This window comes from Polypterus senegalus, chromosome 5 (genome assembly GCF_016835505.1).
Source record: "Polypterus senegalus isolate Bchr_013 chromosome 5, ASM1683550v1, whole genome shotgun sequence".
Lineage (NCBI taxonomy): Eukaryota > Metazoa > Chordata > Cladistia > Polypteriformes > Polypteridae > Polypterus > Polypterus senegalus.
In genome coordinates this window covers 182,837,034-182,856,994 of record NC_053158.1, presented here as the reverse complement: position 1 = coordinate 182,856,994, position 19,961 = coordinate 182,837,034, and the positions used below count along the sequence as shown (strand labels likewise).

The 19,961-nt window shown below is 39.4% G+C and overlaps 1 protein-coding gene across 2 annotated transcripts in view; it reads left to right on the top strand.

Annotated features, from left to right (window-relative positions):
- The window catches only part of plcd1a (phospholipase C, delta 1a), a 156,455-nt gene extending 136,832 nt beyond the window's left edge, over nt 1-19,623 (top strand). For both annotated transcript variants that reach the window (XM_039753704.1, XM_039753703.1), the window contains exons 13-15: nt 7,937-8,072; nt 10,000-10,149; nt 17,055-19,623. In XM_039753704.1, the coding sequence (XP_039609638.1) occupies nt 7,937-8,072; nt 10,000-10,149; nt 17,055-17,143 (375 nt within the window). In that variant the 3' untranslated portion in view covers nt 17,144-19,623. The remainder of the gene's footprint in view (nt 1-7,936; nt 8,073-9,999; nt 10,150-17,054) is intronic.
- Nucleotides 19,624-19,961: the final 338 nt, after the last annotated feature.

The following is a 19,961-nucleotide window of genomic DNA, read 5'->3' as shown; positions in this document are numbered from 1 at the left end:
TCATACAAAAAAATGTAGCTCAAAGTGCTTTACAAAATGAATAGAAAAATAGAAGACACAATAAAAAATAAACATAAGTCAACATTAATAACATAGAATAAGTAAGGTCCGATGGCCAGGGTGGACAGAAAAAAAAAAAAACTCCAAAGGCTGGAGAAAAAATAAAATCTGTAGGGTTCCAGACCAGAGACCGCCCAGTCCCCTCTGGGCAATCTACCTAACATAAGTCAAACAGTCCTCTTTGTATTCAGGGTTTTTGTGGAAGGACCTGATGATGATGGTCACGTAGACTTCTGGCTTTCAGTCCATCAATGTTGGTGCATCATGATGCTTTGAGTAGGTGGTGGTGGCGCAGGCCGCCACCACAAAGAAACCGGAAAAAGAAACAGAAGAGAGAGTAGGGGTCAGTATGGATTTTAGAGCCACTATGAATAGTTATTATGATGAATTGAACATACAGAGTATCAGGATTAAGTTAAAGTGAAGTTATAAAAGGGCCATGTTAAAGTAATGTGTTTTCAGCAGTGTTTTAAAGTGCTCTACTGTATTTGCCTGGCGAATTCCTATTGGCAGGCTATTCCAGATTTTAGGTGCATAACAGCAGAAGGCCACCTCACCACTTCTTTTAAGTTTAGCTTTTGGAATTATAAGGAGACACTCATTTGAAGATCTAAGGTTACGATTTGGAATATAACGTGTCAGGCATTCCGATATATAAGATGGAGCGAGATTATTTAAGGCTTTATAAACCATAAGCAGTATTTTAAAGTCAATCCTGAATGACACAGGCAACCAGTGTAGTGACATCAAAACTGGAGAAATGTGTTCGGATTTTCTTTTCCTAGTTAGGATTCTAGCAGCTGCATTCTGCACTCGTTGCAAATGATTTATGTCTTTTTGGGTAGTCCTGAGAGGAGTGCGTTACAGTAATCTAGTCTACTGAAAACAAAAGCGTGAATTAATTTCTCAGCATCTTTCAATGATATAAGAGGTCTAACTTTTGCTATGTTTCTTAAGTGAAAAAATGCTGTCCTAGTGGTCTGATGAATATGCGATTTAAAATTCAGATTACAGTCAACAGTTACCCCTAAATTTTTACTTCCGTCTTAACTTTTAATCCTAGTGCATCAAGTTTATTTCTGATAACCTCATTGAATCCATTATTGCCAATTACTAAAATTTCAGTTTTCTCTTTATTTAGTTTGAGAAAATTACTATTCATCCATTCAGAAATACCAGTAAGACATTGTGTTAGTGTATCGAAGAGTCGGAGTCATCAGGTGCTATTGATAAGTACAGCTGCGTGTCATCAGCATAGCTGTGGTAGCTCACGTTGTAACCTGAGATAATCTGACCTAACGGAAGCATGTAGATTGAGAAAAGCAGCGGACCCAGGATAGAGCCTTGTGGAACACCATATCGGATATCATGTGTCTTTGAGATTTGATTACCACAACTCACAAAGAATTTTCTCCTGCCAGGTAGGATTCAAACCAATTTAAGACACTGCCAGAGAGGCCCACCCATTGACTAAGGCGATTTCTAAGAATATTGTGATCAATGGTGTCAAATGCAGCACTCAGATCTAAGAGGATGAGAACAGATAAATGGCCTCTGTCTGCATTTACCCGCAAGTCATTTACTACTTTAACAAGTGCAGTTTCTGTGCTGTGATTTGTTCTGAAGCCTGACTGAAATTTATCAAGAATAGCATGTTTATTGAGGTGGTCATTTAACTGCATAATGACTGCCTTCTCTAGAATTTTACTTAAGAAGGGCAGGTTAGAGATGGGTCTAAAATTTTCAAAGGCAGAGGGGTCAAGATTATTTTCTTGAGCAGGGGTTTAACTACAGCAGTCTTAAGACAGTCTGGAAAGACCCCGTATCTAATGACAATTTACTATGTCCAGAATATTGTCAATTAGCACGCCTGATATTTCTTTGAAAAACCTGGTTGGTATTGGGTCAAGGACGAGGTGGAGGGTTTCAGTTGAGAGATTATACTATGTAATTCAGGTAAATCTATCCTGGTGAAAGCATTTAATTTGTTTATAATGGAGTACCGGGCTTTGGAGGTTCTGCAGTGTTGGGGAGATATACTATGTTATCTCTAATATCATTAATTTTTTGATTGAAAAATACAGCAATGTTCTCACAGGTTTCACTGGAAGTATTCTGGGGGCATTCCTTTGTGTTACCTGGGTTTAACAGACGATCAATTGTAGAAAATAAGACTCTGGGATTACTAGCATTGTTATTTATAATATTAGAGAAATAGCAGCCTCTCAAGACGGACAGTGTTATTGTATTCTGTTATTTTAACCTTCAATATCTCATAATGGATAGTTAGTTTAGTTTTCCTCCATTTACGCTCAGCTCTACGACATGTTCTTTTTAAATCAGACACTCTTTGGGTCTTCCATGGAATAACAATACTAGAAGATTTTTTAACTGTCTTTTCAGGTGCAACTATGTCAACAGCAGTTCTTACTTTAGAATTAAAGTTTTCCACTTTACTATTTACATTATCCTCGCTATTATAGTTGGCATTATAAACGGACTGATTGCTTAGAATAGTTGTAAGCTTTAAAGCTGCTGATGAGTCAAAGAAGCGTTTTTTAACAAAATGCTTCTCATGAGTGTTTTCTATCTTTATTTCTATATTAAATAGTAGAAGGAAATGGTCTGATAGACCAATATCAATGACCTGCTTTAAATCAACTTTAAGTCCTTTAGCAATCACTAAGTCTAACGTATGACCTGCTTTATGTGTAGGCTGATTAACGAGCTGCCTCAAATCAAAAGAGTCCAGGAGGTTCATGAATTCCTTTACCTTTTGGTCACACTGATTGTCGACATGAAAGTTAAAGTCGCCGACTATTAAGAGTGTGTCATAGTTTGTAATTAAAATTGACATTAAGTCAGAGAATTCCTCAAGGAAAGACGCATTATATTTAGGAGGTCTATACACGGATAATACTAGAACGTGAGAATCTCCATGAATAACAACGGCGAGATACTCAAAGGACTTAAATTTACCAAAACTAACATCTTTACATTTTAACCGGCTCGAGTAAATGTTTGCCAATCCGCCCCCCTTTTTCCCCTGGCGGTCTGCACGAGTAAAAGTGTAATCCGGAGGCGCAGATTCGATTAAAACAGCCGCCATTGAGTTAAGCCATGTTTCATTTAGTGCAATAAAATCAATCTTTCTATCACTAATAAGATCGTTTATAAAAAATGTCTTGTTAGTTAAAGCTCTAACATTTAATAGTGCCATATTTAATGTTTCTGAAGGGCAGAGCTGAATTTTATGTGTGTTATTGGTAATCGGAACAAAAATTAAGTTACTTTTGTTAACGCTGCTCTGTGTGTACTTTTTATGTAATCTACATTTACATTTACATTGACCTTCATTTACATAATCGTTGCAAGTCGGAGACAGTTGGCAGCATACTCTTGTGAAGTTGATTGCGTAATGTGACATACTCAGAGACTCCCTATGACTTGTTCTAAGAAAATCAAACCGATTTGATTTTGTCTTTACAGTAGTTGTATGGGCGGCTCTGTGTGTATGTGAGCAGACAACCAATGAGTACTGCTTTGGAAGTAGACTGCACAAATAGAAGAGAAGCTTGCCTATCTGATGTCTCATGTCTTACGTAAGAGAGTGGAAAAAGAAAAAAGGGTTGAGGGGGAGTTTAGAGAAGAACAGACCTGGGACCTCATGTATAACGCCGTGCGTAGAACTCGCACTATAACATGGCGTAAGTACAAAAGCCGAAATGTGCTTACGCACAGAAAAATCCAGATGCAGGAATCTGCAAGTACTCCAACTTCCACGTTCTTCTGCTACATAAATCCCGATCAGCGTGAAAGGTAACGCTCGTGCACACGCTTTATGTAATGCCCCAACTCCTCCCAGAATTACACCTCTTTGAATATGCAAATCAATATAAATCGCCCTTAAGCTCAGCCTTCTGTGAAAAGACAATGGGAAAATCACGGGGGAAAAATATATAAATTTCACCGAATACCAAGTGGAGGCAAAGGAAAAACATACTACAGTAATCCCTCTCTATATCGCACTTCGACTTTCGCAGCTTCACTCTATCGCGGATTTTAAATGTAAGCACATCTAAATATCACAGATTTTTCGCTGGTTCGCCGCTTTCTGCGGACAATGGGTCTTTTAATTTAGGTTACATGCTTCCTCAGTTTGATTGCCCAGTTGATTTCATACAAGGGACGCTATTGGCGGATGGCTTAGAAGTTACCCAATCAGAGCATGTATTACATATTAACTAAAACTCCTCAATGATATAAGATATGCTTCCCGCGCGGTGCTTGTTTGCTTCTCTCTATCTTTCTCGCTCTCTCTGCCTGACGGAGGGGGTGTGAGCAGAGGGGCTGTTTGCACAGAGGACACGGAGGCTCCTCTACAAAATGCCGCTTTATTGCGGTGCGTCTGTATTCTTAAAAGCACGTATTGATTTTTTGATTGTTTGCTTTTCTTAGCGCTCTCTCTGACATTATCTGCTCTTCACGGTGCTCCTTTGAAGATAAGACATGTTTGCATTCTTTTAATTGTGAGAAAGAACTGTCATCTCTGTCTTGTCATGGAGCACAGTTTAAACGTTTGACTAAAGGGTGTTATTTCATGTCTAGAGGGCTCTAATAATGTTAACAGTGTGGGAGAGTTAATAAGGGCTTAAAATCTATAAAAATAACCATACAAACATATGGTTTCTACTTCGCGGATTTTCACCTATCGCGGGGGGGTCTGGAATGTAACCCTCGCGTTTGAGGAGGGATTACTGTATTTAGAAGGTCGTAAACAGGTTTTCTATGCTCTAACTGCGAAAATATTCGATTTATAAATAAAGAATCCTACTTCGCGGAAATTCATTTATCGCGGCAGAGTCTGGAACGGATTAACCGCGATAAACGAGGGTTGACTGTATTTGTTTAAATAAACTGTGGTATAATCAACAAAAGGAAGTTGATCAAGTGACATAGCGTGTTGGAGAAACTTGAAAGCTCACGTTCACATTGTCGCACAGTGCTGGAAATAAAAAAGAAGTCACATATCAAAGTCGCCGTGAAAAGGCGAGTTGTAGCCCACTGTCTTGAGTGTCATATGAAAGCTTATTAGGGTACAAAGAAAAAAAGTCACACAGTGGGGAAAAAGCACGATATGTCAACTTCAATCTCGACATTTCCACTTTAATCACGTAGTTTATTTTGTCATTAAAGTAGAACATCATAAACTTCATCTTAAAATCGTTTAATTAACCAGTTTCTCAAATCACATCGTAATTAAAGTAGCACGTTAAATGCTTTGTTTTGTATTTGATCTTCTATGTGCTCTATGTGTGTGAATCACTACTTGCTTCTTAAACCGGCTCTCTTCCTCCAACTGGACACAGAATCCATTACATTCGTGATATTACAGCTCTCTGAATAACTCAAACACTGAGATGTATACGTGATATCATTTTCATGATGATAGGAGTTAAAGCACGTTATTAAACATGTGTTTCACTTCGATGAAATAATTTATTGCAGCAGTACTCAGGGGCGGCTCTAGGCTTGTGGTGGCACTGGGCAGAGGAAGAATCAGTGGCTCCTTCACCCGCCAATGTCAGTAAGGTAGCTTATGCATGGTGGATGGCCACGTCCGTTACAGACACTGCATAGCCGCCTCGTGCTCATGACACAAGGGTATAACTTTTACCGAAATCTGTCGCTGCGTTTTTAGCTGTGTTGTTATTTTCTCTTTCTGTGTTATATTCAATATATATTGGCGTAGCCGTCACTGCAGTCAGTGCTTTTCTTTCTCCAAGTAACCGATCGCCACACAAACAGCTCTGTAATAGACGTTAAGCCATCTGTAAGCTTAGAGCGCCGATTCTTCAAAACGTTTAAGGAACATTGAAATATCTTCGTAGTACATGTTTAATTATTCTATCCTTCAGAATAAAGTGAAGTGAAGAATATAGATTATTTAAATGAAGTTAAAGTTTTATCTGTATAATTTAATAAACATATTTTGCTGCATTTCACCTTTAAAATGATATTGTCATCATATGTAAATACAAGCTTTATAAAGTGGCTCAGGTTGTGCGATATTATAACTGTAGTGCAAGTTTACAGTGGGGTGATTGTACTTATAAGTACAAACCATTCTACAAGGAGCAATTGATTGAGTGCATTTAAAGTTCTTGGGATTAAACTGTTTCTGAACTGCGAGGTCTGTACAGGAAAGGCTTTAAAACGTTTTGCCTGTGGCTGAGACAGCGTGTCCATGAAGCTATATATCGATAATTCTCTTTCCGATCAGTTGCTGCTGTGATTCACACTCCGATACAGTGATATAAATACTCCGAGTCGTGCAGTGAGAGTAATATGGAAAAAGATGATCCGCTGTGGCAACTCCTAACGGGAGGAGCTGAAAGAAGAAGAAGAAGAAGAAGAAGTGAGAGTAACAACATTAAAGCAGTTATGGTATTTGGAATACTGTGGCTATTCCCTGGGCCATTCTATTGTTACAAGTTAATTATAATCAGATGCGTTACACTAATAAACAATATGTGGTTAGTTTCAGTGTATTTATAAAGCTGCGTCAGGAAAATAATGAGTAACCACACAGGAACAGTACCATTGCTTTGACGCTGGGTGCCGCCAGTCTGCAAAACCGAGGGGAGAACTTGCGTACGACAAGGCATGAGGTACCGTGGAAAAGTGTGTGGCTTTACGCCAAGTGTAGGTTTTATACATCACGATTTGAACGTGGAAACGTTTTTACGCAACATTTCTGTGCATACGCACCGTTTATACATGAGGCCCCTGGGAACTGACAGGTGGACCAGAACAGCATCAGCTATAATGCAAATGTTGTACCGGTCATCGTGTCAGTTTAGCAGTCAATCTTCATTCGTACACTCACCTATGGTCAGTAGTTACAGGTAATGACTGAAAGAACTAGATCATGGATATAAGCAGCAGAAATGAGTTTTCTTTGCAGGGTGTCGGGACTCATCCTTAGAGATGAGAGTCCCGATGAGGGTGAGGAGAGCAGACATTCGGGAGGAGATCAAAGTAGAGCACATCAAAAGGAGCCTCTTGGGGTGCTTTGGCCATTTGATTAGGATGCCTCCATGCAGGTGTGATTCAGGCATGTCCAAACAGGAGGAGACCTCAGGGTAGACCCAGGACACTCTGACTGGCCTGAGAATGCTATGGTATCTCTCCAAAGGAGTTGGAGGAGGTGGTGGAAAAAAGGGACATCTGGGCTGAATAAGCAGTAGAAATTAATTGTTAACCCATTGTAAAGTGCTGCTCCATCCCACAGAACATTTTTTGCCTGCCACTAAAAAAGGTGAGCATGACTGTGCTGGAAGGCATGCACTCAGTCAGCAAAGTAGACATGCTTAGCGATTTTCAGTCGTTTAAGCTGACATGGTCTAGCAATGAGATCAGCAGCCACGGCTGGCAAATCTGACATACCCAACGACTAGAAGTCACGGAATTTGATATTAGCTTTAGCTAAAATTCAAACTAAAGAGCACTGTCACTAATGTTACCTACCATATTATATTCATCCTAGTGGTGATAAAAAAAATAACAAAGTCATTTAAAACTTGTAGTCTGCCTTTCTTTTGTGGTTAGGAGCTTTGGGTAGTAATTCAAAGAATGAGCTCTCAGTGATGGAGTGAGGAATGGCCTCTTAGCAGAAGCATTTCAGTTATTTCATTACTTTATGAAACTTGGTGCTCCTTATTTAATATACATCAATTCATTTATTTTTGGAAACTGCCAATGTTAGTCTTCTCAAGAATTTGTACAATTGCAGGGTGCAATTTAGGGTGAAATACTTTAAATTTTTAAATTCATTGTTTCTAGAGGTAATAATGTTATAAACATTTTTTTGCAGATTATATCTGGTCAACAGCTTCCAAAGGTGAACCAGGACAAAATCAACTCCATTGTAGACCCTCTTGTAAAGGTGGAGATCTTTGGAGTCCCAAGAGATGTCCAAAAAGCAGAGACACATCATCTGAATAATAATGGTAATACATTGGCTTGCTAGTACAGGACTAGAGACTGAACAACAAATGAAACAACTGATTTATTTTTTTATAGAATCCAACAACTGAAACTTGCTGAATACCAATGAGGCCCATTCACAAGTTAACTCTGCATGATCTGCTAAACGTCTTAAATTTTGGATTATAGTAATCCCTCCTCGATCGCGGGGGTTGCGTTCCAGACCCCCCCGCGATAGGTGAAAATCCGCGAAGTAGAAACCATATGTTTGTATTTTTATTTTTATATATTTTAAGCCCTTATAAACTCTCCCACACTGTTTATAAATATTCCCCGCACTGTTATACAGGCTAATCCCTTTGTATTCTCTTAGATATTAGGTAAGATTCATTGAAATTATGTATATAAACACACTGTTTATGTACAGTAAAACCTAAATATTATTTTAAAGATATCGAGTGTCTCCGATATCACATATGTTACAGCCATTACGATAGACAGGCCACCAGCAATAAATACGTACAATGCAAGAAAAATAGTATACAGTAAATGTGTGTACAGTGACACTAAACGTACGTACATGTACTAAGTACTGTAAGTAGAAAATTATGGTTACTCACTAACAATGACACGATGACTTGTCCGATAACAATGAGTGTAATTTTACTGCACGACAAAGGAGAGTGTTACAGCCCTTCTAAAGGAGCCCCTTCAGGCAACTGTATAGCACCGCTGTTGTTGTTCTTCTGGCAGTCTTCAATCCAAATCCCTAAAGCAGATTCCATCCAGACTACTGCCTTATTACATCCACTTACAACTCGTTTTGCACCCTGGTTTAAAGGACACTGCGGCCGTAGATCTTATATTCCTTTCCTACTTTTTAAATAAAAAGAATCGTAGCCTCATTGATGCTGTGATGGCGTCCTACAGCGGTGTCACTTTTCCCTTCCTTCAACAAATCCAAAACGTTTACCTTTTTGGCAATCGTTAACATCTTCCGTTGGCGCTTGGGCACGGGCCCTGAAGCAGTAGCAGATCGTTTTGGAGCCTTAATGAAGGGCTTGACTATGCACAAAGATAAACACAAAAGAGCACAACTCTTTACACAGCGAAACACGTTGATTCTGAATGAGCGAGACAAGACTTCCTGGTTAACACCACATTCAGCACACAGGAACTTAACTGTGTGCTCTGATTGGTTAGCTTCTCAGTCAGGAGAACTTAACTGCGTGCTCTGATTGGTTAGCTTCTCAGTCATCTGCCAATAGCGTCCCTTGTATGAAATCAACTGGGCAAACCAACTGAGGAAGCATGTACAGGAAGTAAAAAGACACATTGTCCGCAGAACCCGCGAAGCAGCAAAAAATCCACGTTATATATTTAGTTATGCTTACATATAAAATCCGCGATAGAGTGAAGCCGCGAAAGTCAAAGCGCGATATAGCGAGGGATTACTGTATTTGATAAACGTTTTATTGATAATTCAAATGACTTTTGTTAACACCAGCAACAATACTGTTGCATCACACTAAATATTCTTTTTGAATGTGAGAGCTTGTGTGTTTTATGCAATGCAAGCAAAGAAAATTATTCAAAATGAGTTCTTATAGTGCCAGATGCATTACCATCAAACTGGCATTACGTCCACTGCTTAGGAAAATTCTATGAAAAGGATTCTCAGATACCACCTAAGCTTACGTGTTCCACCTCCCATCTTTTTCTGGCCTGTTTTGGCAAACTGTGTTATGGATCATATGCTGGCTTGTTCATCCTCTAGTAAAGGCACCAGCTCTGGTACTAAATTTCCTTTTCTCTACCTCAGTCTGTTAGTCTTTGCACTGTCTTTCCATGGACTCAAGGGAACTGTACATTTTACTTTTAGAAGCTGCCTTGAGTAAAGGTGTCTGTTTATCAAGAATAATAATTTTACTTCTTTCTCCTTTACGTTAGGATTTAATCCAATGTGGAACAAGACTTACGTCTTTGACATTTCAGTCCCACAATTGGCCTTCATTCGATTTCTGGTGGAGGATTATGATGGAAGTTCCTTCAATGATTTTGTTGCACAGTATACCCTACCTGTAACCAGCATCCAAAATGGTAAAGAATTTCAAATGTTTCTAGAAGTGATCACATGGAAACATGCACATGTACCTTATTGTTATAATTGTTTAGTGTAGGACACAGTGTACATATTTAGGTGTACAATTGTGAGGTATTGCTAGGAGGAAGATGGTGTGGGTCTTAACTGGGGTAGCTATTGGGTCTGTGTGTTGGCTAAGATGCTTAATGTTCGGTCTCCCATATTCTCTAAGGAAGTTAGTGAGTCGAAATAGTTTCTTCATAATTATGGTGTATGTTATTTTCTAAGCAAAATTGTGTTCTAAACTGCTAAACAAAACATTTTTATACATTTTAAAAATAACTAGCTTGTTCTTACATTTTAAAATGGGGTTGAAAACAAAAAACTTAAAACCAACCAAATACATCCATTTTTCAAGCCAAGACTGTTATTTAGCATTGATCGTCATCTTGAGAGTACACATATATTGCAAAACAGTGTATTTTTTGTGGATTAGAAAAGAAAAAAGGCAAAGAAGTTAAACTTTTTATCAATATTCATTTATTTTGAGTGGAGACAGGATTGATGCTTCACCTTGCTGATCTTCTAACTCTGCGGCAACCTTTCAGCCCTGGGGCCGTGTAATCATGTCAAAAAGTCATCTCCCTGTGAACTGCGGTTTCTGTTCAGTAGATAACAAAATAATCTTCTATATGTATAAAAGTCAATGTGTGTGTGTGTATGTATGTATGTATGTATGTTCCATCATCACTTCCATTCATTTTCATGAAACTTGGTAGACATGTTTCTCATTGGTTGACTAAAAATACTGTAGGGTGAAATCAACCCTAACCTACCCCCTTTAAAAAAAAAACACTTTATTTTCCTCCCGGGTAATGTTGGGTGTTTCAGCTAGTAAGCACTGAAAAACTTGTAACAATCGAGAGGGAAGTGAACAAGTTTTGAAAGATATATCAGCATTAAAAAATATTCGGTCCCCTTCCTCAGTCTCCGTGCCCGCCAATACTTGAAAGAAACCCAGATGATAGTAAGATTGCTTAAATATGCAAGTGAATTGCAATCCAGGATCCATTGGTTATACAGGTACATGAAAGGTGACTGGGTGCTCGTTTTATGATCCCTTTTTCCCGGATGTCCTCCCCAACCTCCCCTTCCCACAGTTGCCAAACATTAATCTCTGGTACGTGTATATAGCGCCTGACCCGACACAGATGGACATGGAGGCACGTATAAAAATAAACAAACTTTTATTTTTCTTCACCCGTGAGCACGCGTCTTTTCTCCGTGACCCACAGGCAATACACAGTCCAAAAACATGACTCCACCACACAGCAACACCACCTTTCTTCCTTTAACACCACTCCTCCTCAAGCTTTGTCTCCTTCCTCCCAACTCTGGCTCCTCGAGTGGTGGTGGCTGGGCCCTTTTATAGCCCACCCGGAAGTGTTCCAGGTGATTGACCACCTAGTCTTAATTGCACTTCCGAGTGGGGCTGAAGACTTGTCCAGCTGGGCTGTTGGAAGCAGACAGCCCCCCCTAGCGGCCACCCCTGGCCCCAACCAAGATGTGGAGGACTCCATCTCCCATGGAGCCCTGCGGGTGGTTGGGGAATCCCCGTCAGCCAGGGAGGCTGCCACCAAGCATCCCGGGGGAGATATTGGACTGCCCATGGTGGCTCCTCCAGAACATAAGCAGCAGGGGCGTCCCTGCCGGGTATGGGACCTGGCTGTCCTTCACATACAACAACAACAACAACATTTATTTATATAGCACATTTTCATACAAAAAAATGTAGCTCAAAGTTCTTTACAGAATGAAGAATAGAAAAATAGAAGACACAATAAAAAATAAACATAAGTCAACATTAATTAACATAGAATAAGTAAGGTCCGATGGCCAGGGTGGACATAAAAAACAAAAAAAAAACTCCAAAGGCTGGAGAAAAAAAATAAAATCTGTAGGGGTTCCAGACCACGAGACCGCCCAGTCCCCTCTGGGCAATCTACCTAACATAAATCAAACAGTCCTCTTTGTATTTAGGGTTTTCATGGAAGGACATACTATACACACAAAAAAGAAAAAGAAATCAGAAAGAGGATTATTATGCATAGTCTGTGTGAAACAACAATGTATCCAGTCTTACAGTTCTCATTGTATGATGTGGGAAAAAAAGCAAACAGCAGACGAATATAACTGCTTTCTCTCTACCTTTCAGAATTTAAGAGCGAGTCCGATTCACCAATAGGAGCACCCGGAGAACCACTGGGCCATATAAAGAAACCCTTGCCTCTTCTCAGGGATTCGCCACGCTGTTTCTTGTCTCCTGGGTAGCCACTCACAAATAGCAGACGTCCCTGACTGAAGTTCGATCTCGCCGTCTTCTTAGGCTTAGATAGACAAGCTCCTGGCCTTCTGTTTCTCTTTTTTTCTCTTGGTCAGCCTTTCCCCTTTAAAAAAAAGTTTCCCGTGGAAGTGTCCCATTTCCTGCTTTGGTCGTCACAGAAACATGACGTCTGCCCTAGACAGCTGGAATTCTGACTGGGCGAGGTCCTCCCAGACTTAGTCGTCAACTATAATGCCTGAAGGGATACTCCTTTATCATCATCCAGACACTATATAATATAGTGACAGCAGTCCAGAAAGCAAACCCAATTGTAGTGCTCTGTAGGCTTACTACAATGTGACACGCGATCACTCAAATCTTTCACCAAGTGTGATAAAAATAATTAAAAGTGTATTTAAAACTGCTTTGAATCACAGCTTACAACTACCTCATCATATTATGAGCCTGAGTAAATGTCTACCAGGAAGAAATAGTGAAATTTACCAATTACATCTATTCACTCAAACTCAATTATCTTATTAAAACGTCCTCAGAGAGCGTGACTCGGCTGGTTTGTGGCACTCTAGTCTTTTTCATGGTGGTTTGGCTTTATCACATAACCTGCCTTTTTTCATTTTCACATTATTTTTGAATCTTGCATGCACATTACATACCATAAAAAGTGTGTAATGCCAAGTGCTGATTGGCACTATGATCTTAGTATCAGTGTGCAGGTGGCCTTTGTTCTTCCATAAATCTAAGGCTTTCATCAATCAGTTTGGTTCAGATTTATTGTTGTATGTACAAAGTACAATGACAAATCTTTTGTGCATGCTCACACACACACCCCATACTGCAACTCAGCATGATTCCACTCTATAGGGAGAGTAATAGGCGACAAGTAGGTACCCATTGTTAAAAAAAATAACATGAATTGATTGTGCGCCTGTCGTTAAACAGCTATGTGTGTATGTGATTCAGTATGTGTGCAGACATTGCCTACAGAAAATCTGATTTGAGTACACATGGCATGAAAAAAACTTTCAATATGCATGTGCTGCCAGTGTTGGAGCTTATTTTGAATCACCGCAGATGCGTGCATAAAATCAGCTGCTGACTGCTTGGCTGGCGTATCGGACACTCCGCACACTTTTATGCAGAGCATCATTTGTTACAGGCCATGGCAGAATATCACCGTTGAAGAAACAGAACTACAGAGAAACAGAAAAAGTAGGATAACATAAAGCCTGAAACTACAGAAATTTGGCAAATTGTTGGGTGGTCCAGAGGTAAATGTCAAAACTTCATCCATGACAGCCACAGCAAGCACACACGTGAAAGGGAAACAATTTCCTTACCTCAAGAAAACATTATCAAGAATCTCTTGGTAAACTTTATTACTTCCAGTTTACTTTTGTTTTCACGAGCATGCCTTAGAAATGAGGGGATGCACATTTTCTTGAATCAAAGTCTTTGCTACTTCAAAGTGAACATACAGTAGTGGAACTTTGGTTTGCGAGCATAATTCGTGCCGGAAACGTGATCACAATCCAAAGCACTCGTATATCAAAGCGAATTTTCCCATAAGAAATAATGGAAACTCGGGTGATTCATTCCACAACCCAAAACTGTTCATATAATGATTAATACAAAATATAAAGTAAAAATACATAAAACAAATGAACCTGCACTTTACCTTTGAAAAGAATCATGGCTGGTGTGAGTGAGTTTCTAAACTCTTGTGGGACTTACGGAACAGCATCCCGAAGCAACTGCAGACACTCCGCTCCGTAGCAGTTCGCCGTAAAAGCAAATCCGAAAGATCGCGGTCATGCTATAAGCGCCTGCCGTCAATGGGTGGAACATTATAAATGCGCAGGGCATAGTATTGCTTGGCCACTAACCTGGGCATGACCCTGCCTGACTGCTGTGTCTGTGTATAGGAGAATGGCAGATTCTGCTACAATGAATAACCGCGCTGTTCCTGTTTCAAGCTGACTAAAGCGGGTGTCATTAAAGTACTGAGACTCAGCTTCGTGTTTTGGGGTGCAAGACGGGGACTCACACGTTGCAACACACTTACATGGTCACAATGCTATAGTAAACAGTATACGCTCGTACGGATGTTGACTATATGAGTGAGGCACTCCGACTGACGATTACCCACAAACCCGCAGCGAGAAGAAGAAACATCAGCTTAGTTGTGATCACGTGATGCTCGGCAGACATAGCGTATAGAGACTACTTGTATTGCAAGACCTCGCTCGTTTATCAAGTCAAAATGTATTAAAAATTTTAGCTCGTCTTGCAAAACACTTGCAAACCAAGTTACTCGCAAACCGAGGCTCCACTGTATTTGGTAAGTTTTAAGACATCAGTTTTTACATTTGGACACCAGCGCCATCCCCTTCATTTTAAAATGCAATAATCGGCTGGGTATTTTTCAAACTTAGAAAATATTCTTCACAGTTTATGTGATGGGCATGATTAGATAGATAGATACTTTATTAATCCCAAGGGGAAATTCACATACTCCAGCAGCAGTATACTGATACAAAGAAACAATATTAAATTAAATAGTAATAAAAATGAAAAAAATTAAAATTAATGTTAGCATTTACTCCCCCGGGTGGAATTGAAGAGTCGCATAGTGTGGGGGAGGAACGATCTCTTCAGTCTGTCACTGAAGCTACTCCTCTGTCTGGAGATGACACTGTTCAGTGGATGCAGTGGATTCTTCATGATTGACAGGAGTTTGCTTAGTGCCCGTCGCTCTGCCACAGATGTTAAACTGTCCAACTTTAATCCTACAATAGAGCCTGCCTTCTTAACAAGTTTGTCCAGGCGTGAGGCGTCTTTCATCTTTATGCTGCCACCCCAGCACACCACTGCGTAGAAGAGGGCACTCGCCACAACCGTCTGATAGAACATCTGCAGCATCTTACTGCAGATGTTGAAGGATGCCAACCTTCTCAGAAAGTATAGTCTGCTCTGAGCTTTCTTACATAGAGCATCAGTATTGGCTGTCCAGTCCAATTTGTCATCCAGCTGCACTCCCAGGAATGATTAGGAAGACCCTATGACCCTGCTCAGGATAAAATCGGGCTGGGAAGATGGATGGATGGATGGTTAATTGTGAAGAAATCAACTTGAAAAATACCAAACTCGTCCTTTATCCTGCCACCTCAATGACAATAAAAAGAATAGACAATTAAACTCTGGTTCTGTTGCTTGATGGTGCCTTGGAATGGTTTTTACTATAGAAAGGTGCTGTATATGACCAGTGATTGAAATAAAATAGTTGGACTTTTCCTAAACTAAAGAAATGTATCCTTTTGTAGTACTGATATGGTAAAATGGAGACACAAATTGGAGTCACTGTGTCATCACTCCATTTACAAAATTTAGACCTCCACCCTGTCACTCTTTTTGTGTTGTGCCTGCACACTTTGCAGATGTTTCCTGTTGGTCCTGTGCTTTGCTCCGCCATGTCAATGGCAGTCATGCTAGGTTAATTGCCAGTTCTATATGGACCCTGAGTGAGTTTGCATGGTAAAACACAGCCAGCCAGCACTACTATTTCACACCCTAAGAAATTTAGGCTTGAATTCTCCTTATTTTTTTAGGATGGTCTGTTTTCCTCCCATGATAGGTTAATTGCCTAATTAGAACATTACGACATTAGGCCATTGTAAACTCCTAAAGTCACCAAAATCAACTCCTAAAGTCCTACTCGCCACCACACTACTTGGGAAATTTATTCTACGTGTCCATTGCACTTTGCGTGAAGAAAAACTTCCTAACATTTGTGAGAAATCTGCTCTTCAGAAGTGTATAACCATGTTCTTGTTGCAGAGTTTTATTTTAAAGTAACAGTTGGGATCCTCTGAACTAATTCTTTATATAATTTTAAGCACTTCGGTCATGTCGCCTCTTAAAAATCCAATTTTACTAAAGCTGGAAAGCTTCAGCTCCTCCAGTCTCCCCTCAATAGTTTTGTGTGGTTGGCATGGTGGTGCAGCCCCATATACGTACAAATCGTGGCCTGGTCACCATCTTGTGTCAAATTTGTGTGACCTGCCTGTGTCGATTTGGGCTTTTCTTGGGTCAATCCTGCTTCATTTCTGCATCCCAGAGGCATGTGTTAGGTTAGGTGCCAAAGTCTAAACTGGTGTATTGTGGGTCCGTGTGTGTGCGCCAAGCCTGTCATTCAGTCCATGCCTAGTTTCCAGCTTGTGGGGACACCCCTCACCCATGACCCTTGTGTAGAGCCAAACAAAATGACACCTTTTACTAACTAAAAGATTACAATATGCAGTTGAGGCAACTCAGGCCCCTTCTTCAGGCAAGATGAAGGGCCTGAGTTGCCTCAAAGCTTGCATATTGTAATCTTTTAGTTAGCCAATAAAAGGTGTCATTTTGCTTGGCTTTTCTCTACATTCATAATGGCTAACACGGTACAACAACCTAGTACTAAGAATAGATGGAGATTTAGGATGTCACAGTTTAAAACTGCTGTAGCTTTGGTTTCTGTTGGCAGTATTGAAGTGACCAGCCTTTTGGAATTAATCCTTTTCTTTGCTATTCCTGTCTCCCTAGGTTACCGCCACATCCCTTTGTTGTCCAAGACTGGGAATCCATGTTCCTCAAGTTCTCTTTTTGTTAATATTTTATTGGAGGACCAATAATAATCATCATCATCATAGTAACAATAATGCAAAGGATCCACCAAAGCAGCTGGAAGACAAAGAATACCCCAGCGTGAAACCGAAAATGTGCAACGGGCACTGAAAACACTTCAACTGCATTTTTAATTTTAGTTTTTTTAATTTTACTTTTTAAAATTTTAATGTTAATATCCTCTTTTTATTGGGTTTTATCTGTATTGTGCAATTGGCGTAGAGTTCTTGTATGATTTGAGTTATGGCAGGTGAAATTTGTGACTTGTCTCCCTGTGCTCATCTCAACCAAAGCTGCTGTCCATTGTGGAGAGTCAGGCCAGCCAAGTGAGCACAGCGGCAGCTCACTTACTGGACACACGCCTACTACACGCGGACGCGCACGTCATTCCACACACGGCCAACTCTTTGTCATTTTAAATTGTGCTTTTCTTGAGTTGGCACTCTGTGTGTGTACTCTGTTAGTAAATACACAAGTGGTGTATTCACCTAGTGGGCTACAAGTGTGAATACACCCATAAACTGACATGCCTTTTTCTATTATTTATTTTTTTATATTTTTTAGTAGGTTTTAAATTGCAGCAAACAATTCTGGGTTTGAATAACTGAAAAAGCTCCACTTTAGGACAATTAGAATGACCCCGTAAGCAGCGAACTCTTAAGAGAACTTCCGAACGATGGGAGTTTAAACTCCTAGACGCGTGTTGGCAAAGTTGTTCTTTTCCAACCAAAATATAAGGTAACTAAACCCTGCCTTTAGTCTCGCTGGGTAACTAAACCCTGCCTTTAGTCTCACAGAGGGGTCAGCCTTACTGGTTATAGCAGACCACCGTGGTATTCCAGAAATTGAAAATGCTGTGGAGCAACCGCACCATACATTTGTCATACATGGTCATATTTTGTGTTCTTTTGTCTAAATAGACCATTAAAGAAGGACTATTCCATCAAGCATTTAAACATATAAAGTGAATTTTAAAATTAACATTGTACAAAAGCGTACTAAGAAAAATAACATCTGCAAAATGTTAATTTCTGCCTGTAGCACTAAGAGGCCATTAATGGTGTTGCATGCCAGCATTGTAAGAAGAACAACATATAATGTCTTCATTTTTTATTGCTGTTATTATTCAACTTATTTATCCTCGTTTGGATTGAATTAGTCTTTTTATTTCAACTCATTATTTATTTTTTTAAAATATTTTTGTTCATTTGTTTTATTTTCTGAAGCTACGTCATTCTCTTCATGGTTGAGGGAGAGCCAAACTCGTACTATTTTAGTTCTATTTTTAAGTAAGTTATTATTAATAATTTAGATTTCAAATTACAGACTAGCATGAGAAGTCTGTATTGTGAAGTGTTGTATTAATGTTGTCACGGAGGCCTTGGCCAGAGCCATCATGGCTGTTTACTTTCATGTTATGTTGGCAGGTCATAAAGGACTGGGCTGACACTTTAGCTCTGCTTAGTGTTTGGAGAAAAGGTTTACCTTCTCATTTTGAACAGTATCCGTTTATACATTGTATAGTAAATATCCCTTTAATTGTGTTTATGTCATCTATCTGATCTTTAAAGCTTTTTTTTCTAGTGTTACTGGTTTATAATCAGGTCTAAGAAGTGGTAGTGGAAGATAAGGACGCTCCTGTTAATTCAGTTTGAATACAAAGGGTTTAATCTTGCAAGTTAAACTGTGCAGAAGGGAGCTTCGTCAGAAGTTAATCGTTTCATTAACTCACATTAACGTTGTCTTATTTATCGCTTTCCTTTTATTTTCCATAATTAAAATCTGATTTGGCAGAAGCCACTGGAGATTCTTCAAGAAGGGATATTTATTCTTTCGGATAAACTGTCTTCGATATGTGTTAGGTCATATCCACACTACTACATTTTCTGTTCAAAACACAGACATTATTCTTCATTTTCGCCTTTCATTCACAATGCCCTGGAAAACAGAGACTTTTAAATAAATGCTCTCCAGTGCTTGGTGTGGGAGAAAAGTCAGACTGTGATTGTGCTCTGATTTGTTTGTGCTTATTACATAACCTCAATACAATATCTCATTCCCTGGTAGATAACCATTTTCCAACAAAGTGGACATACAGGAGTAGCTTTCCATGGCGCTTATTTTGTTGCTTACCTCTGTGTGTTTTTAACTGCATACATGCGTAAAGTGATGAAGAATTTACCAATCACTTCAGTTTATGATAAATCCCAGGATGGCGGCATAACCAGTTCCTTCCAGGAGGACGTCTCAAAGTAGACAAATGGTTAAAACATACGCATTTTTCGGTTGTTTTAGTGCGAACAGCGATACTGTTGTAAACAATGTGAAAACACTAGTGTGGGTAGAGAGAGTTTTTTTCATTTAAAAGTGTCATTTTTAAATAGTGTGAATGTAGCCTTAGATTCCTGTCTCTCACCTTTTAAATACACTACCATTATTTTGAATGGAACATTTTAGCAGGAAATGTTGGCAAAATTTGAAATAAAATTAGAAAAAAAAACCACATTCTTTTGACTAGTCTGACGGACACTCTACGTAGATGTTCAGCATGCAATTTCGTGAGGAGTCACGTGTGAAACTGTACAATACTTAGGTTAAATTGTAATTACTGATCTGTATATTAATGGAAACTTTTTACATTTTGCTGTGCTGTTTTCTAACTTTTAATTTCTACGAGAGCAGAAAAACAGTGGAAAATTTAGATGCTGCATTTTTTTAGCCCAAGAGTCACTGGCAACTGTCTAAATTGTGCATTATTAGTTTATTGTGTTTGTTTTAGTACCATATCTTTAATGTTACAAGTTGTATTTTACATATCCTTTCTGA